The sequence below is a fragment of the Scyliorhinus torazame genome, chromosome 20 (assembly GCF_047496885.1).
Source record: "Scyliorhinus torazame isolate Kashiwa2021f chromosome 20, sScyTor2.1, whole genome shotgun sequence".
NCBI classification, from domain to species: Eukaryota; Metazoa; Chordata; class Chondrichthyes; order Carcharhiniformes; family Scyliorhinidae; genus Scyliorhinus; species Scyliorhinus torazame.
This window is the reverse complement of record NC_092726.1, coordinates 32894536-32920440: the sequence shown is the minus strand read 5'-3', so window position 1 is coordinate 32920440 and position 25905 is coordinate 32894536. Positions and strand designations below refer to the sequence as shown.

Genomic DNA, 25905 nt, shown 5'->3' with positions numbered 1-25905 from the left:
TGGGGGACGCTGTGTGATGTTTACTTTGGTTTAAAAGTCGCCAGTGTGATCTGTGAGCATCTTCAGTGCGGGACGGTAAAGAACATCACGAAAGGTGCTCCCTTTGGAAAGGGAACCGGCCCTGTGTGGAAGGAGAACTACAGGTGCGACGGGAACGAGTCCCGGTTGTGGGAGTGTCCGCTTTCATCCGTGGACGATTTTAGCTGCTCCCATGGAAATGAAGCCAGTGTCATCTGCTCGGGTGAGTGGCCTCAATCCAGATAATCAGAGCAAAGTAAAATGTGGTACAGAAAATGAGGCGGCCATCCGTTCCACCGTTACCGTGCAATCTTTTTGGAAATGTAACTCACCTTTTCGCAACCCTGGAGTGCCCTCACAGACCTGTGTTATTTCCCTTCCACATAATTGATCAATTCTCTTTTCAATGACATGATTGATCTTCACCTCCATTATACTCAGACGGTCCATTTCCGATCCTAACCACTCACTGCCGATGAAAATACTCTGAGTTCACAATTGTTCTTTTGTCAAGTATCTTAAAGCTGCCACTCCTCCCATCCTCGCCCTATGCCGACGGGAACATTGCGTCCATGTCTCCGTTACACAGAACCCTCAGGGTTCTGAACACCCGGTCAAATCAGGAAGTTAAAACAATCCTCAGCACTACATTGAGGCTAATTAGAGGAGAAGTCCCGCGTGTCCACTCCAGTATTTTCCTTTGCTCAATATCACACAGGACAGATTATTGGCCACTCTCACATCGCTGTTTGTGGGAGTTTGGTCTCCTCCTTAATGTCTCTTTTTTTTTCATTTTGGATATTCCTGCAGCTGTTGAGACAATTCACCATTGCAATGGCAGAATCATAGTTCTCGGTATTCGGCACTGCAGGCAATTTCTTTCCCACGGTGTGAATTTACATCCCTACACTGCAAGCGTAACTTAAAAGGTGTTGCATTCTGTGCTCCTGTGATCCCAGATAAAGCCGCAATATTATCTCCTCTTGTGCTAGCACTTGTGATTGATTTCCCGTAATGTTACCTCATAGCTCCAAAATGTCTTCCAAATCTGTCCTGACCCCGACCGAGAGAACTGGCCAATCGAACCGGACGGATGTGGGTAGTGGCTGAGTTCAGCTGCAACCTATCCCAGCATTCCCTGATCCCTCTTCCGCAGAACTGTTGCCCATATTGGAGGAAATTAATGTCCACACCCCAGTTTCTAATCTCCAAATAGGTATACATGCCTTTGCTAATGTTAAAAAAAACACAGCAACATTTGATGCAGGAACTAATAAGGAACTTTCTACATATACCGGCCCCCGCGAGCGAATTCTCGCTTTCTATAAAGACTATTTGCATGACTCTATCCCTCTATCCACCTTTGTCATTGTTTCAGACACGGAGCACGAATGCAAACTGTTGGGCCTCCTGCGTGACAGTGCTCAGCATCCGCTCAGTTACACCCTTCACTCTTGCACCAGAGAAGCAGTGTGGGGTAAAGATTATCTAAATCTGCGTTAATTTGTTTCACTGTTGCCATTGTTCTCAGTGTCTCTCTTCACACAGATGAAAATTGGTCACTGAGATTGATGAATGGAGGAAGCAGGTGCGATGGACGAGTGGAGATTTACTACAACCGCAGCTGGGGCAGAGTCCAGGACAGCCTCTGGGACCTGAATGACGCGAACGTGGTCTGCAGTCAGCTGGGCTGCGGAGCCGCGATAGCCGCTTATAACTGTTCACAATACGGAAAGCGTGAAGGGTCAGTGTGGGTGAATGATGTTCGGTGTAAAGGAAACGAATCACATCTCTGGAACTGCAGCTCATTCGCACCGAATCCGCCTCACACTGAAAGCAACGACGTCGGGGTTCTGTGTTCAGGTGAATAAACAGGTCACCTTGACTGAAATATAATGGGAACTGTGTAATGGGCAACGGGAATATGTAATTTCTTCCTCGGGGGCGTGTGGGCTAGTTGTTTAACACTGGCGCCATGATGGAGAACAGAACATGGGCAACAAGAAAAACATATTTAGAACTATCCTGACAGATTGAACAACGTTATAAATCTCTAGGTCCCGCCCCACAGTAAATACAGATAAAGCCAATAAGGACCCAGGACAACAGTGACAAATGAATTGGTCAAAGGGGGAGGTTTCAACAGCGCAACTGAAAGGGAGGAGAACATTTTCTCTAAATAAATTCAGATATTGTCTGTCAAAGGCCAATGTCGGGGCCGTTCATTTTTTCTTTTTCTTCTTGTGATTTGGGCGTCGCTGTCTGGGCCAGCAATTGTTACCCAAACCTAATTACCCTTGAACTGAGTGAGTGCTGGACCATCTCAGACGGGGGGAAGTTAAGACTCAACCGCATTGGTGTGTGGGGCTCGAGTCACATGTACGTCAGAGCGGGTTAGCACAGCAGATTTCCTCCCTGAAGTGCATTAGTGAATGAGATGGGTTTTTACGACAATCGACAATAGTGTCATGGTCATCAATAGATGTCCAATGACAGATTTTAGTTCAATTCAAATTCCACCATCTGGCAAGATGGGATTCGAAGCCGCGACCCAGCGTATTACCCCAGGTCTCTGCATTAGTGGTCCAGTAACAATACCACTACGATGCCTCCTCCTCGTGAAGTATGGGGGATGGATTGCTGCATTTATGCATTTGAACATGACAATGATATTCTAAAGCTAAATTATATTGTCGGACAAGAGTGCAGTATAGATCAAATAGTGGATTTTGGTATGCGGGGGGGGGGCGGGGGGGGGGGGGTGAGTGAATGTATTTGCAATGGGCATTGCTGTTGAGATCAAATTAGCGCGGTTCACTTTGAAAAGTGTTGTTTGCGTGAGCGTTTTTAAAGGGAGCAAAATTGGTTTCCCAGCAAGGCATTTGAGAAATCTTCCTGTCTTGAAATAACATGGATCGTCTGAACCTTTCAGCAGGAAGTGTGATACATTCGTGGGGAGGGTCAGTGTTTGAGCGGTCAAGCCGCTTTGTCTCTATGATGCTTCCAGCACATTGAACATTTTCTGATTTGTACCGATAAGAATGTTATGACGATATCTGATGAAATATGGGTGGCAAAACTGCATTCAATGAAAAACATACCATAAAATGGGGGAAGCAGGTACGATGGACGAGTGGGGATTTACTACAACCTCAGCTGGGTTTGCTTAAAGGGATTGTGTTTGGGCTAATTTATTCGCATAATTAGACAATTGCGGAAGAAACATTCCAACCAGCAGAGAATTGGTCAATCCTGAAAACCAAGTGCAGATTTTATAAAATTAATTTAGAATACCCAATATGTTTTTCCAATTAAGGGGCAATTTAGCGGATCAATTCACCATACGCTATTCATCTTTGTGTTATGGGGATGAGATCCACGCAGACACGGGGAGAATTTGAAATCTCCACACGGACAGTGAGCGGGCGCCGGGATCGATCCTGGGACCTCGGCACGATGAGGCAGCAGTGCTAACCACTGCGCGCAATATCAATTTCCAAATGATTTGTATCGGTCGATTCATATTTGCAGAAGACGCATTTCCCTACGTTCCATTGAAGAACGGTTTCACATTGCCTTCACAGCGATACTTTCCAGTCACCATATTATATATTTAGGGAACACTACAAAGATGCTGGACAACAAATATTCATTTACCTGTGAACAGCAGCTTGAAAGGGAGATTTTAATTCAGCCGGCTATTACACAATAGTTTGAATTAAACAGTGATATGAATTTGTGTTAGAAGTATATTATTCCACTGTATCATTTTTTATCAGGACACAAACAGTTAAGGCTGTCTGGCGGGTCAAGCCGGTGTGCTGGCCGATTGGAGATTTATTACACTGGGACCTGGGGCTCAGTTTGTGACGATTCCTGGGACCTGACAGACGCTGACGTTGTTTGCAAACAGCTGGTTTGTGGAAATGCATTGCAGCTTCGACTTCCTGCTCCCTCTGGACCAGGCACAGACACAATTTGGTTAGATGAGCTGGACTGCTCAGGGAACGAATCGTCTATCTGGCAATGCCCCCATGCATTGTGGGGGAAACACGACTGTAATCATAAAGAAGATGTAGAGATCATGTGCTCAGGTAAAGGTCTCATTTCCTTCAGTTATAAGCGAAGTTTCATACTGAAGATATATCCCCGAATTAGATCGGAACAGCACTGACGGAGGTTAGTCGGACTAACGCCTTGTGTGGCGTTTATTCTGAACACAAATAGCATGACAACGTTGATTCAACATCCCGGATCTGTCTTCCCTTCCGATTCTTTCTCCTCTCATTTCCCTTTATACTCTCAGTGTGAAAGCATCGGTGCTGCCGGCCCCAAGTATTTTATGTGTTCTGAGTTTCACTTCCTCCCAACTTTCTGGCAATCAAAAGAAAAACAGGTTCTCCTGAACTTACTGAGCATGTTATTCATACAACAGATGATAGAAACAGGGTCACAGAGTTTCACAGAACAGAAAAGTCCTCTCGGCCCATCTTGTCTGTTATATATTGTGCAGTCCTCTTCTGAATTAATTGTTTGCCCCATTTTCTGCCTCCTATAAATGTGGAACTTTTACTTCCGAGTCCAAAGTACAACTAGTTAATGTGCATCTTCAGGAATAGTGACACCAGCAGCAATCCATGTGAACATCCCGTTCGAACTTCTGCTATTTAACTAACGGAATAATTTACAGCTAATTTTACAGCAACTTTCCGACTGACTCGCTGGTTTCTCATTTTCGGACCTGAGTTAACAATGTGGGAACTTGTCAAAGCTCTGTTGACAATCCAGTCCAATTTAAAGTAACGCATTGGCCCGCCTGCTATTCCCGCAACGTTTCTAAGCCATTAAATGCGGTACATCATGTAAATGTTTGGTTTGGAAATTACTGTTACTTATTATGGATTGTATCGTTTGATTCCAGCTGCTCGTTTCTGTTAATTTTCTGAAATAATATCAGTGAAAATGTTAACTCAGCTGGCGCAACATGTATATTGCAGTGCGCTGTGGATACACAATTGGTCAGTAGAAGCAACTAGATGTTTGTTGTTTCATTGATAGAGCACAAAGAGCTACGTCTGGTTAATGGAAAGCATCGCTGTGAGGGGAGAGTGGAAGTGTTCTACAATGGGGCCTGGGGCACTGTGTGCTCTGAAAAACTGGAGATGCATGAAGCAAGTGTGATCTGTCAACAGTTAGAGTGCGGCAAGGCCCTTTCCATTGAATATGTCGCAAAATCATTTGGAATGGGTACCGGACATATTTGGCTCGATGAGATCGAATGTCTGTTGCATGAGACGACCCTCTGGGAATGTCAGGCTGGCCCGTGGGGTCGACACAACTGTTATCATCTGGAAGATGCGGGTATTGTTTGTTCAGGTAAAATGCAATTATCTACATTGTTTGCAGATTTAATTTCAAATATTAATGTCGTCTGTATTCAGCATGTCTGTCTTATCAACAGGGGGAAGGCCAATGAAGGGACCACAGGACAGTCTAAAGGACTGCGGTGGAGAATCAGGTTCTCCTTCATCTTTTCTAACACCTACCTGATTGCATTCTGCGCTTGTGTCACATCAAGTGTAATAATTGCTTTTTCTTTGATAAATTCAGGACAAATCTTGCGCTTGGCTGGAGGTGACAGCAAATGCTCCGGGAGAGTAGAGATATTGTGCAATAACACCTGGGGCACGGTATATGATGATTCCTGGGATATCAACGATGCCAGTGTTGTGTGCACGCAGTTGGGGTGTGGTCCCCCTGTATTGGCCCCAGGAGGGGCCGCTTTTGGCCAGGGTAACGGTACGACCTGGCTGGACGAGATGAAGTGCACCGGAAGTGAATCCTTTCTCTCTGATTGTCCTTTATCGTCGTGGCCTCAAGCTGACTGTGATCACAAGGAAGACGCCAGTGTGGTTTGTTCCGGTAAGCATCGCACAGAGTGGTGGAAGATTGAGCCGGGCAGGGGTGTTTGGTTCTTGGTGCTAAATATGAAGCATGTTTATAAAATAAGAACAACAGCTGATTTTCGAACATCAAACCCAAATAATATATATTTTTTAAATATGTTCCACAGATGCGCTTTTCTCTCCAACTTCTTCTCCATCCACACGCGAAGGTACATCTGATTGATAGATATCATTGAATATTATTGTTATTTTTATATTCGGGGAATAATTTAAGATATTGGCATTGCCTTGTTGTGAGGATTTCTCAAAATGATAATCATGTAAACATTGAAAATTACACGGTGAAAGCTTTATCTGTGAAAACTTTCCTGAATCTTTAATACAGCTCCTGAAGATGAAAGCACTTCCATTCCTCTTGTTATCTGCATATCACTCGGAGTCCTGTTGATCTGTGAGTTACTCGCCCTGGTGACAGTAATGCAGAGGAAGATGTCAATAAAAGGTACGGGTCGAATCGGATTGTGCACCTCACACTGAATTTTGGTTTATCTTCTCTTCAATGTATCTTTCCCCAGAATGTATCCAGTCGGTTGTAAGACAGAAATTAACTGGCTATTGGTCAGTCGTTTCGGTCAAGGTGTTCGAGAAACAGTTTCATCATAGAATCATAGAAACTGTGCAGTGCAGTGGCAGACCAGTCGGCCCATCGAATCTGCACCAACCCTCCGAAACAGCACCCTCTGTTGGCCCGATCCACCGCCCTATTCCCGTAACCTCATCTAACCATAGGACACTAAGGGGAAATTTAGAATGGTCAATCCGACTAACCTGCACATCTTTGAGTAGATTCAAAATATTATATTTTAAATGGGGAATTTTCATGAAGCCGTCCAGGAGACACGAAATTAATTTCATTTTTGCAACAATAGATCAACACGTTGAATGAAAACACTTTGAACTCTGAGCTCAGTATTTTCTTTAGCAGCTTATATATTTCTTTGCATTCAGTATTCGTTGTAGACCTGCACAGTCTGTGCCTATGTCCAATGTCAACTTCTCTGAACGGAATCATCCGCTATTTTAAGAAGTGATAGGAACATTTTCTGTATGAATTGCCCAAATTGTTGATGCTAATTCTGCATCCAAGGACAACAAACGTTCTGATATCAGTGGATCTCTACTGGTGGTGCAGTGAGTACTGGCCACATATCTGAGTTAGAAGCTCCGCTTTATACGAAGGAATATCAAAACGCCTTGAGAATTCTTTCCAATACAAGAGTGTTGCACGATTAAAGTGGGAGAAAGTCCTGCTCCGTCATGTCGCGTGACACTCTGGCGACAGGCTGGCTACATTTTCCATGCAGAAATTTGGCTATGGAATCTGATGAACATTTGTCTTGTGGACCACTAGGATTTGGGCTGAGAAACAAAACTGCTCCCTGTATTTTAACCCACCACCAAGTTATTTTGATTCATAACTGATTCAAAGAACAATAGTGGCCCAGAAATCCCTCCGTTACCGATCCTTGAAATCGAGTCAGTGGCAATATCACTGGGCCAATCATCCAGAGACCCAACGTCATAATTTAGGTCCCTTGGTTCGAATCCAGTCTCGGCAAATAGGAAAATTTGAAATGAAAGTCAATCTGGAATTAAATGCTTAACTATGAATGTATCAATAAGCTAATCGGCACGTTATCCCTCCAACAGGTCCTCTCACTGGCGGCTGGGACTCACCATCTGGATTCTACCAACCAATTTATGCAGAAATAGATAATATTCATTCTGACAAGGCTTCCATCCGGACCCGTGCTTCAGGTTTGCATTCTGTATTCATTCCAAACCCAAGTTAGAGGGGCAAATGTCGCTTCAGCTTTAACAAGTTCAATCGTCAATGCACTGGAAGCACAACAATATTAACCTCAGCATTCTCGTGTAACAAGGAGATCTGTCACATGCACTTATGCATCTTCAGGTGACGAATGATTATGATTAGATGCCCACTGTCCTCAATTGTTCAAGAATGTTTTTGCCGTCTGTATAAAAAATAGCGAGCAGATTAGCTATTTCCAGTTTCCCAAGGGCTGCACCCCGCCTCCATTTGCCTCCGTCAACGCACAGGTTCAAATAAGTATCGATAAAGCGGTTGCTGGAATATTTAAATGTAACATCTCAAAGTTTGTAGATGATACCAAGTTGGGTGGGAAGGTGAACTGTGACGAGGATGCCGTGATCCCACAGCATGCTCTGTACAGGATGGGTTAGTGGGCAAATCAATGGCAGACACAGTATAAATTGGTTAAGTGTGAGATTATTCACTTTGGAAGCAAAAACAGGAAGGCAGATTACTACTGAATGGTTGCAAATTTGGAGAGTGGAGTGTGCAGCGGGACCTGGGTGTCCTTGCGCAGCAGTCGCTGAAGGTAAGCATGCAGATGCACAGGCGGTAAAGAAGGTTAAGGGGTAGTTTAGCTCAGTAGGCTAGACAGTTGGTTTGTAACTCATAACAAGGCCAGCAGCGCGGGTTTAATTCCTGTACCAGCTTACCCGAACATGCGTCGGAATGTGGCGACTAGGGGATTTTCACAGTAACTTCATACTTGTGACAACAAAAGGTTAGAATTATTATTATATGGTATGTTGGCCTTCATTGCAAGAGGTTTCGAATACAGAAGCAGGAATGTGTTGCTGCCACACCTCGAATATTGTGTGCAGTCTTGGTCTCCCTTTTTGAGGAAGGATGTTGTTGCTCTCGAGGTAGTGCATCGAAGGTTTACCAGACTGATCCCAGGGATGGACTGATCCCAGGGATGGCAAGACTGTCATATACGGAGAGGTTGACTACGTTAGGATTTTCCTCGCTGGAGTTCAGAAAAATGAGGGGGGTTCTCATTCAGACTTATAAAATTCTAACAGGTCTAGATAGGGTAGATGCAGGGAAGATGTTATCAATGCTGGGTGTGTCCACAACCAGGGGTCACAGTCTGAGGATTCAGGGTAAACTATTTCGTACAGAGATGAGGACACATTTCTTCACCCAAAGAGTGGTAAGCCTGTGGAATTCATTCCGACAGGAAGTAGTTGATGCTAAAACATTAAATATATTCAAGAGGCGGCTGGATATAGCACTTGGGGAGAGTGGTATCATAGGCTCTGGGGAGAAAGCAGGATTAGGCTCTTGAGTTGGATGATCAGCCATGATCGTGATAAATGGCGGAGCAGGCTTGAAGGGCCCTCCTCATTTCAAACTCAAATGTGGAACAGGGCAAATGTCGCTTCCGGTTTAAAAACGTTAATCGTCAGTACACTGAATGCACAACAACAGCATTATCCTCATCATTCTCGTGTAGAAAGGAGGTCTGTTACATGCACTTATGCATTTTCAGATGACGAATGGTTTTGATTCGATTCCCACTGCTATTAATTGTTCAAGAAAGTCTTTTGCCGTCCGCGTTAAACAAAGAGAGCAGAACAAGCTGTTTACAGTTTCCCACAGGGCTGCACCCCGCCTCCATCTGCCTCCATCAACGATCTTAATCAAATAAGTATTGGTAAAGCGGCTGCTGGAATATAGAACACAATAAACTGACATTACTGCTGGCAGTATGCACAACGCCTCTGCACTGTAACTCCTATGATAACGTCTCATTGCTGGGTCAGACAATAACATTTGGGAGAACAGTTGGGCTACAACATTGTTTTATTTCTAAACGGGAAAGTTTAAAACCACTTTCACCTGAAGGCAAGATAAAATATAATTTCACCGAATAACAGGAACAACCAAAGCATAAACGCAAACCATTAAGTATAATGGCAGCGATAATAATCAGAATAAGTAGAGCTGCGTGTGGGGGGAGGGAGTGTTGGGCTCGGCGGGGTGGTGGAACAGGACAAGGGACAGTACAAAGTCACAGAGAGTGACAATAGAATTAGTTAAGAAGACAAGCGAGGAGTATTAAATTAGATAATCATGGAGCTTTAACCAAAATTAAGAAGACAAGCGAGGAGTATTAAATTAGATAATCATGGAGCTTTAACAAAATTAGCACAACAGTTTATAGAAAGAGAAATAAGATGGGCAATTGAAAATTCCCGTCAGGTTTTGAGGTCAGGCATAGCGACTCTCAGCCATGGTGAAATGTAGAAATATTAGTCAGTTCTCTTGCTTCAGTATGCCACTTGGATAAGACCTAAGTACACATGACGTCGGTGGTGTAATCACATATAAAATAAAATAAATAAGATTAAAACAAATTAGTCATAGGATAATTCTAATGGTCCGAGTACTTTGCGTCGATGCATGATCACATAAATGGAAAAGATAGCAGAGGCATAATTGCATTTATTTACATATCTTGTCTAAATGTCTAGTGCCAGGCTCCTCGCGGAAAGCAGATATTCAGGATATCACTAATAAAGGATGAAGAAGAATGTATGGGAAAATATACATCAATCCGCTGAACATTATCGAGAGGAAAAGTCCAACTAAAGGAGGGAAGAAAATCAATACAAATAAAAGAATATTAGAACGGTCAACGCATCTTTCAAATGGGACCGCTCAGATAATGAACAATACCGAATTGTTTTAAAGGCTATGGTTTACACTGTAAATCTTGGTATCTAATATTACGTTAGAAGTTACCACCTAATGCACTAATGGATGAGACCGGTGCACAGCTGTCAGCTCTGGCTCAATAGGTGCAATCTGGCCTCTGAGTCAAACGTTTTTAGATCCAGGTCCACCCCAGAACTTGGACAGATAAATAAAGTCTGACACTCCGGTGTAGTGCTGAGCGGGAGCTGAGCTTCTTGCGAGGTGACCTTTCATTGGAGCTATTGAAGCGAGTGACAGCATGTCCTCTGTTCTCGGTATAAAGTACCAATTGGCCAAGCTGAAGAAGGCTTGAGTGTTTGCCGTTTTGTCCTGACCAATAATGATTTCTGTCGCAAATTCACACAATCAGGTTACATGCTCTTTATTAAAATGCTGTGATGTCCGTGCGAGATCGCAATTCACAAATTGACTCCAATATTCTAACAGCGACTAATGTTAATTAGTACATCTTTAACTGCAAAGAGTTTGAAACCTGCTGATCATGAAAAACACGATATACAATTGGATATTTCATGAGTATGGAGTCACTTGGCAAGCAGAAGAATTGGTCCCAGTTGGTAGGGATCGAAAGACTAAATTGTGGGGGAAATGCATCCATATAGACGGAAGAAGGTAGGAATGTGTTCTGCATGAATCGGCGCTAAGATGTAGTTAAGTTTGTAATTTGTTCGAACAATTTGGAGTTTGGAGTCAAAACTATATTTTATATAGTCGCAAATTATGGTAGGCGGAGATGTACTGACTTGCTATAATAGATATACGATTGGGAAACGATATTTCACATCAGTAACTAGCATAAATGAACACAAAGGTAGAAAATTAATCCGATGTAATGTAAAAAGGTCAGCAAAAACCAAACAAAACACAAATGTCTATTTCTAACACCGGGAAAACAGACATTTCCGGCCAAAGTCAGCAGGTGTGCCCGGATTCTGGGAGAGACAAACAAATCCAACACTTTGAGACCATGTGACTCTTCCTGCCGGTCCTGCTGACTTTGTCTGACATTTTCTGATTTTCAGCATCCGCAGTATTTTGCTTTTATAAAAGTTAATTTTTAAATAGGTATAACTGGAAAGTAGAAAAGTTAAACTCAAACTCAATCGAACTTTGGTTTGATGGAATTGGAGTAGATTGTATGGCTCTGAACAGGATATTATTAAGATGCTATAAAAGTTCAGGAGAGGGCTGAACACAATGTACAAGAGTGTGAACAGTATTGAGGGGTGATGTTTATCCAGAATGGCTGAACAGAAAGGAAGCAAAATGATCCAATTTGGCGCATTCTGGCTCTTACCTGAACCATCGCTCGGGATTTCCACGATCAAAATGTACGACTGATGTATTTACCGTCAGTGACATTTAGACAGAGGCAATTATTGTGGGAGGGGAAGCGGTTCTGTATCAAAAACCCAACGGCTGATGCAGACCTCACGGATTATGCCTTATATTATTTAATCCACTGGGATATCTGACACATTAACTATCCTAACGGACGGAACTGTTAGATGACAGAAGTGACATTTATTGTCCACCTGATGGACATAAATAACAGGCCAGAAATTTTCAGGAACACAGGGTTTAATGAAAGTGAAGAACTGAGGAAACTCAGTATTAGTAAGGAAATGGAGATGGGAAACTGATGACAGTGAAGGCCGATAAATCTCAGGACTTGACAATATACATTCCAGACTACTTACCAACGTGGCGCTAGATATAGTTGATGCATTGTTCGTATTTTTAAATGATTATTTGTACTTTGTAATTAATTATTGGAGGATAGTTCATATGATCCCACTATCCAGAAAGGGAGGGAGAGTTAGACCAAGGAGAGCCAATGGATGTTATCTATCTTGACTTCCAAAAGGCCTTTGATAAGGTGCCTCACGGGAGACTGCGGAGTAAAATAAGGGCCCATGGTATTCGAGGCAAGGTACTAACATGGATTGACGATTGGCTGTCAGGCAGAAGGCAGAGAGTTGGGAAAAAAGGTTATTTTTCGGAATGGCAACCGGTGACGAGTGGTGTCCCGCAGGGTTCAGTGTTGGGGCCACAGCTGTTCTCTTTATATATTAACGATCTAGATGACGGGACTGGGGGCATTCTGGCTAAGTTTGCCGATGATACAAAGATAGCTGGAGGGGCAGGTAGTATGGAGGAGGTGGGGAGGCTGCAGAAAGATTTAGACAGTTTAGGAGAGTGGTCCAAGAAATGGCTGATGAAATTCAACGTGGGCAAGTGCGAGGTCTTGCACTTTGGAAAAAAGAATAGAGGCATGGACTATTTTCTAAACGGTGACACAATTCATAATGCTGAAGTGCAAAGGGACTTGGGAGTCCTAGTCCAGGATTCTCCAAAGGTAAACTTGCAGGTTGAGTCCGTAATTAAGAAAGCAAATGCAATGTTGTCATTCATCTCAAGAGGCTTGGAATATAAAAGCAGGCATGTACTTCTGAAGCTTTATGAAGCATTGGTTAGGCCCCATTTAGAATACTGTGAGCAATTTTGGGCCCCACACCTCAGGAAGGACATACTGGCACTGGAGCGGGTCCAGCGGAGATTCACACGGATGATCCTAGGAATGGTAGGCCTAACATACGATGAACGTCTGAGGATCCTGGGATTATATTCATTGGAGTTTAGGAGGTTGAGGGGAGATCTAATAGAAACTTACAAGATAATGAATGGCTTAGTTAGGGTGGATTTAGGGAAGTTGTTTCCATTAGCAGGGGAGACTAGGACCCGGGGGCACAGCCTTTGAATAAAAGGGAGTCACTTTAGAACAGAGATGAGGAGAAATTTCTTCAGCCAGATAGTGGTGGGTCTGTGGAATTCATTGCCACAGAGGGCGGTGGAGGCCGGGACGTTAAGTGTCTTTAAGACAGAAGTTGATAAATTCTTGATTTCTCAAGGAATTAAGGGCTATGGAGAGAGAGTTTGTAAATGGAGTTGAAATCAGCCATGATTGAATGGTGGAATGGACTCGATGGGCCGAATGGCCTTACTTCCACTCCTATGTCTTATGGTCTTATGGTCTTATGTTTCTGCGTGATTTAGCCGAGCTGAGTGGGAAAATGCAGGGAAGATGCAGTATTATCTGCATAAATGTGTGTTGGCAGCAAAAATAAGAAGGCAGAATATTATCTGATTGGTTCTATACTGAGACAGAGGTTTGTGCAACGAGACCCGGGTGTCTTCTCACACCAGTTGCTGAAGGTAATCCTGCACGTACAGCAGGTGGAACAGAAGGCAACTGGTTTGCTGGCTATAAAAGCGTAGAGTAACAGAGCAGGATGTCTTGCTGCATTTATAATGGGCCTTAGTGAGACCACACCAGGAATATTGTGCAGTTTTGGTCAGCTTACCTGAGGGGAGATTTGTTCTTGCAATAAAGGGAGTGCAATGGATATTTTTCATATGGGTCCCTGTAATGATGGATCTGACATATGAGGAAAGATTGAGTCCATTGCGATCATTTACACCTGAGTTCAGAAAAATGAGGATAGGTTGTAGGATATGTCTGAAACCTATAAAATGCAATCAGGATTACATCCTTCACTCGGTTATGATATTGTGTAATTTGCTACTACAAAAAGTAGTTGAGGCCAAAACACATATGATGATTTCCAGAACGAATTGGAAGTGCCGAAGGACTGTTGCTAACTTGCCTATGTCTCTTAATTTGGCTCTGTTTAATTATGTTTGTTCAAGAGTCGCCAGGAATCTTTCGACTGCCACAAGGTTTAAAACCGAATACAGATCAAAGACTCGATACATCAGTGACTAAGTTCAAAAGCAATGCTCATTTATTTACACACAGTCAAATCTTCCCATGTATAAAACTCTACAACCTAAACTATCACTATTACTAAAAGCCTATACTTGACTTCGGGTGCCCACAGTCACAGCAACAATGGCTGTTGCTCGGTTCTGAGGCTGCTGGGTTGAGCTGTTTACAGGATAGCAACTAGGAGCGTCTAACTCGTAGCGTGCGTTGACTTGGAACTTACTTGGTCTGGTGTAGCTGCTAGGCAGGTCTCTCCTCGCTGAGAGCCAAGGCCAAGAGAGAGATCCTCTCTTGGGGAGTCCTTTTTATATCCCAAAAGGGCTTCGCGCGCTTTTGGGCGGGCCAGTAACTTGGCCGCAATTAATTGGGCCGTTTCCCAATTGTTCTTATCGATTTTCCTCCAAAGGACGGGTGGGTTCCCTGGTCGCTTGGCGTGTCCTAGGTGGCCGTTGGTTTGCTTTGTTTTAGTCTCCTGTGGCGCCGGGATGTCTGACTTAGCATTGTTTACCTAAATGTTGCCTTTTGTTCCCGGGGATGGATCATTAGTATGTAGATGGCTTAGCAGTACCGGTCCTGTCAGAGAGGGGCTATCCCACTGACCCCTACCACACAAGCTGTAAATGTTTCCAACCCCTGCGTCCGCGCGCAACTGAAGGGAACCTGCTAAGATCCATGTGAACACGAAGGCTGTCTTCATCTTTGTCCGCCTTCCTCTTTGTCTTCCTCTGGGGTTCCTGAGATTCAAAAGTTCTGTGAACACAAGCATAATATCTGTTATTATTTTGCTTGAGATCTCGTATGCCTGTCAGTCTGTCCTTTGTTGCCAATTTCCGTTTGTAATTGGTCACATTTAGTGACTCCCTCATTTTTTTTTATAACCAAATATTTGGGACCAGACATCCGCGAAAAATACTGCCATAGAGCGAGCTGTCTCGCAGCCACTGCGATCTACCATCCCAGTGTTTTAGGATGTAAATAGCATACGGCAGCAACCTAAGGGTTGCCAAAACCAAACAAAATAATGTTTTAACTGAAAGTGCCAAAATGGGGTGTGTATGGGCTGCGGCCCGTAAGAAATGGGTGGAATCCCAGGGTAGGACGGTGATCAATGCCGCTTGTGCTCTACCGGAGCGTAGCTGACCAGAGGGGTGTCCGCAGGCAGGACGGGGGCCAATGCCGTTTCTCCTCTGCCTGAGCAACCTGCAAGAATGAGTAAGAATGTTGTCGTCGTGGGGGCTTCCTCTCGAATCAGGAGAGTAGCTATAAGTCGTGTCTGTCGACATACTAGTTCCTCTGAACGGTTGTCTGGCGGCAAACTTGTACCTTTTAACTGGTTTCTGTTGACAAACTAGTTCCTCCGAACTATTGTCTGGGGACAAAGTTGTTCCATTAACAGCCAGGGGGCGATAAAGGAGTGGTGACGTGGTGCCGTGAAAACTTTCGAGTTTACAACCAACACTTCACGTTAGCACTAAGGAACAAACATACAACAAAAATGGTGCAGGTTCCATCAGAAAGGACACTGTATCTCTCCATCGGTTCCTTTTTTTCTCCATCATCTGGACACCTCACTGTTCAATAGCGAACAGGGTCGCAAAGGGATTTGTTTGGTGGGAGTCAGACTCTATGTCATCATCTTTTCCCGGCTGCCAAACTCTTGTCTGTAGTAACCGTGCTAAAGCTGCTTGGGGCGAAATGGGGTCTATCTCATCATTCCGGATGAGCCTGAACGAATTGTCTCGGTACCAGAATCGTGTGTCGAGGTTGGAGCTACTATGTTTTAATCTGCAATCGTCGGGCGGTGGGCTGGCTTTGATATATGAGTTTCTCGTCCTCTTTCTGTGCTTCCGCTAGATCCTGAATATTGGTCTGTGAGACCTGAACTGCGTCTCCTGGGTGCTTTCGGGGGGCTTCCAAAAACAACCATGCCTGGAGCCTGCCTTAGCTAGGGCGTATGCTTTAACAATATCAGGGGGCGAATAGCGGCGAATACTGCGAACCTTAATAATTCTGTATTTTCTATCCTTTGCTGTTTCTAAGATATGGCGGAGTAATGGGGCTGAGGGTAGTGGTTTACCGTCCGCAGAAACAAATCGTCTCGTTTCCCACAGGGGTAGGAATTCCGCCAACCTATTACATACATACAAGCTGTCCGAATAGATGTCTTCTGGGGTCGGGAACGAGTCGGGTGGTCTACAATGTAAGCGATCGCTACCATCTCTGCAACTTTAGTGAAATCTCATTTGGGCGCGTCCCTGTGCGACCTCTATGTAAATACCGCAACCGGTAATTCTCTCCATTTAGCACTGTGCAGGAGCCATCCACATAAATCTCGAGGGGTGCCCACGTGTCTGTGGGCTGGGGTCTCTGGGGTGTACTACCTGTTTTTCTGGGAGGTGTTTTAGGAATAAATCGGCCTGTGTTCTGTTTCGTGGTGATGATCACACATTCATGACGGGTTCCTGCATGCTGCAAATTCTCGGCAAGCAAGGTGTGGGTCTTAGAACATACATAAGAACATAAGAACTAGGAGCAGGAGTAGGCCATCTGGCCCCTCGAGCCTGCTCCGCCATTCAATGAGATCATGGCTGATCTTTTGTGGACTCAGCTCCACTTTCCGTCCCGAACACCATAACCCTTAATCCCTTTATTCTTCAAAAAACTATCTATCTTTATCTTAAAAACATTTAATGAAGGAGCCTATACTGCTTCACTGGGCAAGGAATTCCATAGATTCACAACCCTTTGGGTGAAGAAGTTCCTCCTAAACTCAGTCCTAAATCTACTTCCCCTTATTTTGAGGCTATGCCCCCTAGTTCTGCTTTCGCCCGCCAGTGGAAACAACCTGCCCACATCTATCCTATCGATTCCCTTCATAATCTTATATGTTTCTATAAGATCCCCCCCCCCCTCATCCTTCTAAATTCCAACGAGTACAGTCCCAGTCTACTCAACCTCTCCTCGTAATCCAACCCCTTCAGCTCTGGGATTAACCCAGTGAATCTCCTCTGCACACCCTCCAGTGCCAGTACGTCCTTTCTCAAGTAAGGAGACCAAAACTGAACACAATACTCCAGGTGTGGCCTCACTAACACCTTATACAATTGCAGCATAACCTCCCTAGTCTTAAACTCCATCCCTCTAGCAATGAAGGACAAAATTCCATTTGCCTTCTTAATCACCTGTTGCACCTGAAAACCAACTTTCTGCGACTCATGCACGAGCACACCCAGGTCTCTCTGCACAGCAGCATGTTTTAATATTTTATCATTTAAATAATAATCCCTTTTGCCGTTATTCTTACCAAAATGGATAACCTCACATTTGTCAACATTGTATTCCATCTGCCAGACCCTAGCCCATTCACTTAGCCTGTCCAAATCCCTCTGCAGACTTCCAGTATCCTCTGCACTTTTTGCTTAACCACTTATCTTAGTGTCGTCTGCAAACTTGGACACATTGCCCTTGGTCCCCAACTCCAAATCATCTATGTAAATTGTGAACAGTTGTGTGCCCAACACTGATCCCTGAGGGACACCACTAGCTACTGATTGCCAACCAGAGAAACACCCATTAATCCCCACTCTTTGCTTTCTATTAATTAACCAATCCTCTATCCATGCTCTTACTTTCCCCTTAATGCCATGCATCTTTATCTTATGCAACAACCTTTTGTGTGGCACTGTTAATGTTGTGTGTACCGCACTGTTAATGTCCTCAAAAAATTCCACTGAATTAGTTAGGCACGACCTGCCCTTTATGAACCCATGCTGCGTCTGTCCAATGGGAGAATTTCCATCCAGATGCCTCGCTATTTCTTCCTTGATGATAGATTCCAGCATCTTCCCTACTACCGAAGTTAAGCTCACTGGCCTATAATTACCCACTTTCTGCCTACCTCCTTTTTTAAACAGTGGTGTCACGTTTGCTAATTTCCAATCCGCCGGGTCCACCCCAGAGGCTTGTGAATTTTGGTAAATTATCACTAGTGCATTTGCAATTTCCCTAGCCATCTCTTTTAGCGCTCTGGGATGCATTCCATCAGGGCCAGGAGACTTGTCTACCTTTAGCCCCATTTGCTTGCCCATCACTACCTCCTTGGTGATATCAATCCTCTCAAGGTCCTCACCTGGCATAGCCTCATTTCCATCAGTCACTGGCATGTTATTTGTGTCTTCCACTGTGAAGACCGACCCAAAAAACCTGTTCAGTTCCTCAGCCATTTCCTCATCTCCCATTATTAAATCTCCCTTCTCATCCTCTAAAGGACCAATATTTACCTTAGCCACTCTTTTTTGTTTTATGTATTTCTAGAAACTTTTACTATCTGTTTTTATATTCTGAGCAAGTTTACTCTCATAATCTATCTTACTCTTCTTTATAGCTTTTTTAGTAGCTTTCTGTTGCCCCCTAAAGATTTCCCAGTCCTCTAGTCTCCCACTGATCTTTGCTACTTTGTATGTTTTTTCCTTCAATTTGATACTCTCCCTTATTTCCTTAGATATCCGCGGTCGATTGTCCCTCTTTTTACCGTCCTTCCTTTTTGTTGGTATAGACCTTTGCTGGGCACTGTGAAAAATCACTTGGAAGGTTCTCCACTGTTCCTCAACTGTTTCTCCATAAAGTCTTTGCTCCCAGTCTACCTGAGCTAGTTCTTCTCTCATCCCATTGTAATCTCCTTTGTTTAAGCACAAAACACTAGTGCTTGATTTTACCTTCTCACCCTCCATCTGTATTTTAAATTCCACCATATTGTGATCGCTCCTTCCGAGAGGATCCCTCACTATGAGATCCTGAATCAATCCTGTCTCATTACACAGGACCAGATCTAGGACCGCTTGTTCCCTCGTAGGTTCCATTACATACTGTTCGAGGAAACTATCGCGGATACATTCTATAAACTCCTCCTCAAGGCTGCCTTGACCGACCTGGTTAAACCAATCAACATGTAGATTAAAATCCCCCATGATAACTGCTGTACCATTTCTACATGCATCTGTTATTTCTTTGTTTATAGCCTGCCCCACCATAATGTTACTATTTGGTGGCCTATAGATTACTCCTATCAGTGACTTTTTCGCCTTACTATTCCTGATTTCCACCCAAATGGATTCAACCTTATCCTCCATAGCACCGATGTCATCCCTTACTGTTGCCCGGATGTCATCCTTAAATAACAGAGCTACACCACCTCCCTTACCATCCACTCTGTCCTTCCGAAAAGTTTGATACCCTCGGATATTTAACTCCCAGTCGTGACCATCCTTCAACCATGTTTTCGTAATGACCATTAAATCATAGTCATTCACGATGATTTGCGCCATCAACTCATTTACCTTATTCCGAATACTACGAGCATTCAGGTAAAGTACACTTATGTTTGCTTTTTTTTAACCTCTGTTCTTAATCTTAACACCTCGATCAGTAACCTCTCCTAAGTTATATTTCCTCTTAACCTTTCTCCTAATTTTCCTTGTCGTCGAACCCACATCTTCCTGTAACAACCTGCCGCATCGCTTACCATTCATGTTTTCACTTCCCGTTTTATTTCTTTTAGTATTCCTGGTCCTATTCACTGAGCTCCCCTCAGTCACTGTACCTTGTACTGTCGCCCTTTTTGATTTTTGACTATGGCTTCTCTGCCTTACACTTTTCCCCTTACTGCCTTTTATTTCTGTCCCTGTTTTACTACCTTCCAACTTCCTGCATCGGTTCCCATCCCCCTGCCATATTAGTTTAAACTCTCCCCAACAGCTCTAGCAAACACCCCCCTAGGACATCGGTTCCAGTCCTGCCCAGGTGCAGACCGTCCGGTTTGTACTGGTCCCACCTCCCCCAGAATCGGTTCCAATGTCCCAGGAATTTGAATCCCTCCCTCTTGCACCATCTCTCGAGCCACGTATTCATCCTCTCTATCCTGACATTCCTACTCTGACTAGCTCGTGGCACTGGTAGCAATCCTGAGATTACTACCTTTGAGGTCCTACTTTTTAGTGTAACTCCTAGCTCCCTAAATTCAGCTTGTAGGACCTCGTCCCGTTTTTTACCTATATCGTTGGTGCCTACGTGCACCACGACAGCTGGCTGTTCACCCTCCCCCCCCCCCCCCCCCAGAATGTCCTGCAGCCGCTCCGAGACATCCTTGACCCATCCTTGGTTCGTGTTACCGTGATGTGCCGTCCCTGTAAAATAAGGGTCCAACAGGCTGCGCGGATTTGGCTGACTGTGCCATCCTTAAGTCGGCCGTCTAACAATAACTGTGTCGGGGTGTGTTCTGTGAGGATGGTGATGGGGTTGAGTCCTGCAATGTAGGCGAAGTATTGCACTGCCGAAAAAACTGCGAACAGTTGCCTTTCACAGGCAGAAAATCCTTGCTCTACTGGGTCCAACACGCGTGAGGCGTATGCTACGATGCTGTTCATGGCGTTCCTGGAGGAGTGCGGTCGAAAGGGTTCGGTCTGTGCTTGATACTTCGAGAGCGTACGGGGAAAGTGGATCTGGGACTTGTGTTGCGGAGGCTGTGCTGAATGCTCTTTTTAAAGCATCCACGGCATCCGTATGCTGTGGTAGCCATTTCCAAGGTGCCTGCTTCTTAAGAAGTTCAGATAGGGGCGCTCCCTTTGTGGCGAAGCCATCAATATGGTTTCGGCAGTAGCCAACCATTCCTAAAAATGACAGGAGGGCTGAGACATTGTGGGGAAGGGGCAATTTGACGATCGAGTCAATTCTCTTCTGCTCGATCTCGCGTTTACCATGAGTGATCACTGTTCCCAAGAAAATCACTTTCTCTTTCAAAACCTGGGCCTTCTTGAGGTTGACTTTACAACCAATTCCTTTGAGGAGTGCTGGGAGTTCGGCGAGAAGCGGATTGTCCTCTCCCTTTGTGTCTGTCTGTCGTAACAAGTCGTCTACATATTGTGCCAGACAATACGGGGTGTCCCCGGACTTTGCCTGTTACTACCGGTCTACCGGACCTCTCCCAAAGGGTGTCGCAGACCCAAGTTGGGGAGCGCGAACAAAGTTAGGAAAATTTTGCTAATCCATTTGCCAGCTGTCGGTGGAAAATGGAGGGGGAGTTGTGGAAGCCTTGTGGAAGGCACGTCCACATGTACTGTTGTCCTTGGAATGTAAAGGTGAATTTGTACTGGCACGCTTCAGCCAATGTAATGGACCAAAAGACGTTACTAATGTCCAAAACCGAAATCAATTTTGACTGGAGTCCCTGTTTGAGCATGTTCACGGGACTCGTGGCTACGGTGGGGGCTGCTGCTGGGGTTACTTTGTTCAGTTCCCGGAAATCAATGGTCAGTTGCCATGATCCATCCGGTTTACTGACGGGCCAATTTGGTGCGTTGTTTGTGGAGGCTACTGATCTGAGTACGCCTTGATCCAACAAACTCTCAATTACTTTGGAGATTTCGCCCTCTGCTTCCTAGGGAAATCCATACTGCTTCTGGGGGTTAGGGTCGGGACCTGTAATGGTAACAAAGTCAGCCAATTTGCCACAGTCGTGCTTCTGCTGTGCAAATGCAGTTGTATGTTGTTGTAGGACTGCCCTAACCTGTTTGTCTGCACTAATGGCTCGAGGGTCGAACCAGAAGTCTCTACCTGAGCTAATCCTGTTCACAGTCTCTCCTACTGTGAGCGTGGCGGGGGATCGTGCTGCCTTTGCCATTTTCCAAACACACTTGTTAACTGGGTCAAAAGAAAGGTTATGGGAGCTCATGAAATCGATCCCAAGGATATCTTCTGCTGTCTGGGGCAGATGAACCAAAACTACCGGGTGCTTAGTCGTGAATGTTCCCTATCTGTATCGCTACAGGAGCTGTGATGTGTCCCTGTTCTATTTGAAAATGTATTAATGTTGGTAGCTGTTTGTGGCATTTTTTGCTCTCCATGTGAAATAAATCATTACTCTTGTTTGACAATTGGACAATGTGAAAAATGTAACTTTTTAAAAATAACTGTTTTAAAGTGAAAATATTATTTGAAATGTGTTTTGACTCCATTTACTAAATTCAATCCTATTTTGCCAAGTATCATGGAGTTTTAAATTTGCTACTAGAATAAAGTTGGATACTGTTCTGTTTGGGAATAAAGTTGTCTGTTTCACTTTTAAAAAATATTTTTTTTATAAATGGCCTGTAAAGCCGCTGAGTGTTATAGTGTCTGTTGTGGGCCACGTGTCTCGATGAAACATCGTGGAGGAATTGAGTGTGGTGCACTCCTGTATCCCTCCTGTGGGACACTCCTGTGTCCCAAAGAATTTCTACGGGTTGTCCCCGGACTTTGCCTGTTACTACCGGTCTACTGGATGTGTCCCAAAGTGTGTCGCATACCCAAGTTGGGGAGCCCGAACACCGTCAGTCGATGCTGTTCATGACTGCATTCTCTGAACGGGCGCTAACGCTATGGGCTTTGCCATATTCCTGTTTAGGGTGCCTGTCTGTTGGCTTCTCTGCTGCTTTTGTGGCGCGTTGCACTCTCCTGCAAAGTGTCCTAGCTGTCCACAGTTGTAACATTCCTGAGCTTTGGGCTGGGGTGGGCAGTTCCTGACCTCATTTACCCATGCGGCGTCCTGTTGCACTTTCACTGGGTTCATCTCTACTTGCTCTTCATCGAGTGTTATAAATGCGGTTATGCCTGCAATTGATTGCTCCGGAGCGCAGGACAATCTCTTCAAAACACATTTTTCATTGTGGGCCTCATCTGAGCGGTCATAATTTGCTCAGGCTTTTCGTCCTGCGTCCGTGGCGTGGGAGATTAGAATTCGGATCCATTTGGACATATTATCAAAGGGACAAATGGGCGCGGGGTAACTCTCCGAAAACTGCTGTGAAGTGTATCCACAAGCGTCCAGCAAACGCTGTGGGATGCTCTGTCTTCTTTTGCCGACAATTGTTTAGGCCTTCTCCGGGGTCTCCTCTTTATAGCCAATCGCATCAATGATCGCTGTGTGCATCTCCTACGTTCTGTGAGGAGTGTGCCTCCTCCTACGTTCTGTGGGTCGGGAAGGGCTGCCCCGACTGAAGGGTGGAGGCTTAAAACTGTGAGCCTGACTTGCTCCTTTTCGTCCAGGCCATACATGGTAGCCTACTGTTTGACTTTCGAAAAATTGGTGGGGGTCTGATATGGGAACGAACGGAGTAATTTTTCCACACGCGTCCCGTAATTGGGTCACGGTTAACGGGGTTGTGTAAAGGAAATCTGCTTCTCTTTCTCCTGCGGCCATGCGGTGTGTGGTTACAGGGTTCATGGGGGCGCGTTCTGCCTGTTCAGTTGGGGGTTCAGGCGCTTTCCTTTTATGGGATTTTTCTTGCGTATGTGTCCCATGCACGTATCTATGGGCAGTCTCATTTAACTCCTGCCAATCGGGGCCGTTTTCCTGGTCTAATTGTGGTCCAAATGTGCTTCGGAACCCATTTTGAACGGAAAGCAGAGATTGCAATTCTGCAATTTGTTTCCGGCACTTTGCGTGGTCTACTCAGCTCTGCCTTTGTTCCGTCGTGGACGTGTGGAGTGCTCGTAGGGCTGCTTTCAGATTATTGCACTGTTTCTACAATTTCTCAACTTTTGTTGTTCGCTCTCTTGTCTGACCAAGACCGCACGTTGCGTGTCCTGGTAGGCCTTATCGTATTGCGTTTGGAAGCTACTCAACTGCGCGAGACAAGGCTAGTGTGCCCGCTTGGCATCATCCACCTTTCTGACCCTTGCTGCTAACTTCTCTTTTAAACCTCTATTCTCCTTCTCTACTTCGCTCACGTCTGCCTCACTACTTCTGTCTCTTTCCTCTATCTCTCTACGGAGCGTCCTAACAACCTCCTCTGTGCCTCGCAATTGTGCCAAACAGGACACGATTGCCACCGGCTTGCGAGCTTTCCCTAGCTCTTCTTGTTCCCTAGCTCTGACAGGTTCTCCCACCAAGTATGTCCTATACTCTCGGGACCTGTTTCCTCATTAGCGCAGAATTCACTCCAAAGGGGCTATCCATTCCATTTGAGATATCTCCTGATCTAATCTTCCCAAACGGGACACTGTCCTTCTCTACTGGTCGCTGCGACCTCGGATTCCTGGAGTTTCATACGGCATTCCATTGTCTACATTGCCATTTTCTCTATCAAGGTTCTACTGAATTTGGTATAGGGGGTGATAAAGTGGTGATATAAACACGGGTACGGCTTACACTAATAGCCGGCCTACAAATCTCCCGACAGTTTTACTCAACAAAATATAAGGTTTACCTTATATCTCTGTTGATACGTATGCATTAACATACTTCCGAATCTCGGAGGCTTGATCAGTACTGTTCTTACGCTAATGGTTTTTCTGTTTCCAATTGGATTCCCAATTCAAATTTAGGTTATCTCGGAGTCGTTAGGCCACTTCTAAGTCGAGTCCCATCAGAGTCGCCAGTAAATGTTGCTAATTTGCTGTTGTCTCTTAATTTGGCTCTGTTTAATTACCTTTGCTCAAGAGTCGCCAGGTATCTTTCGACACCGTCACAAGGTTTAAAACCGAATACTGATCAAAGACTCGCTACACCAGTTAGTAAGTTCAAAAGCAATGCCCATTTATTTACATTTATTTACAAACAGTCAAATCTACTCATGTATAAAACTCTACACCTAAACTATCAATATTGCTAAAAGCCTATACTTAGCAGCGGGTGGTCTTCAGGCAGAAGAACAATGGCCGTTGCTCGGTTCTGAGGCTGCTGGGTTGAGCTGTTTACAGGATAGCAACTAGGAGCGTCTAACTCGTAGCGTGCGTTGACTTGGAACTTACTTGGTCTGGTGTAGCTGCTAGGCAGGTCTCTCCTCGCTGAGAGCCAAGGCCAAGAGAGAGATCCTCTCTTGGGGAGTCCTTTTTACACCCCAAAAGGGCTTCGCGCGCCTTAAACTTTGCCCCAATTAATTGGGCCGTTTCCCAATTGTCCTTATCGATTTTCATCCAATAGAGGGGTGCGTTCCCTGGTCGCTGGGCGTGTCTTAGGTGGCCGTTGGTTTGCTTTGTTTTAGCCTCCTCTGGCGCCGGGATGTCTGGCTTAGCATTGTTTACCTAAATGTTGCCTTTTGTTCCCGGGGATGGCTCATTAGTACGTAGATGGCTGAGCAGTACCGGTCCTGCCTGAGAGCTAAGTCTCGAATCAACAGACAGACCTTGCATCTGCTTGCCTTTTCGGTATTGCCCAATGTTCCCTGCATTCTCTGCAAGTGTCCATTTTGTAATCAGGACGTAGCCATCCCAGATAGCTACAGGGCCCACTCCTGCTGCTACGTTCCATATTTCTATGTCTCTCTATGATCCTCTCCATAGTTGTCCTGAAAAGTTTGTGCAGTTTCTTCGCCTGAACTCCCATAGCTGAATGTTCTTCCGAAGTGGCGTCATATATCAATTCCAGGACATTGCCACAGAGATGGTGAAGTTAGTGATACCTCGTCTCCGATTGGTTGAAGTATTACGTGTCATGATGACTTTATGATGACTCCACCACAAACAACTGACCCATTAACCAATCATTTTGTGTTTAGCAGATTCGGCAATCATTGACCCTCTCAATCAGATTGAATATTACACCA

General features: G+C 44.8%; 1 protein-coding gene across 1 annotated transcript; it reads left to right on the top strand.

The window, feature by feature from the left end:
- Positions 1-1589: 1589 nt before the first annotated feature.
- LOC140397083 (scavenger receptor cysteine-rich domain-containing protein DMBT1-like) lies at positions 1590-10348 on the top strand. The gene is made up of 5 exons (XM_072486117.1): positions 1590-1881; positions 3798-4112; positions 5077-5940; positions 6310-6426; positions 10296-10348. The coding sequence occupies exons 1-5, from the start codon at positions 1590-1592 to the stop codon at positions 10346-10348; spliced, it is 1641 nt and encodes a 546-aa protein (XP_072342218.1).
- Positions 10349-25905: the final 15557 nt, after the last annotated feature.

Coding starts and splice junctions, on each gene's coding strand:
- LOC140397083 (XM_072486117.1), top strand. CDS start 1,590: ATGAATGGAGGAAGCAGGTGCGATGGACGAGTGGAGATTTACTACAAC. Junction 1,882..3,797: donor CGTCGGGGTTCTGTGTTCAG/GTGAATAAACAG, acceptor ATTTTTTATCAG/GACACAAACAGTTAAGGCTG. Junction 6,427..10,295: donor GAGGAAGATGTCAATAAAAG/GTACGGGTCGAA, acceptor CTAAATGTCTAG/TGCCAGGCTCCTCGCGGAAA.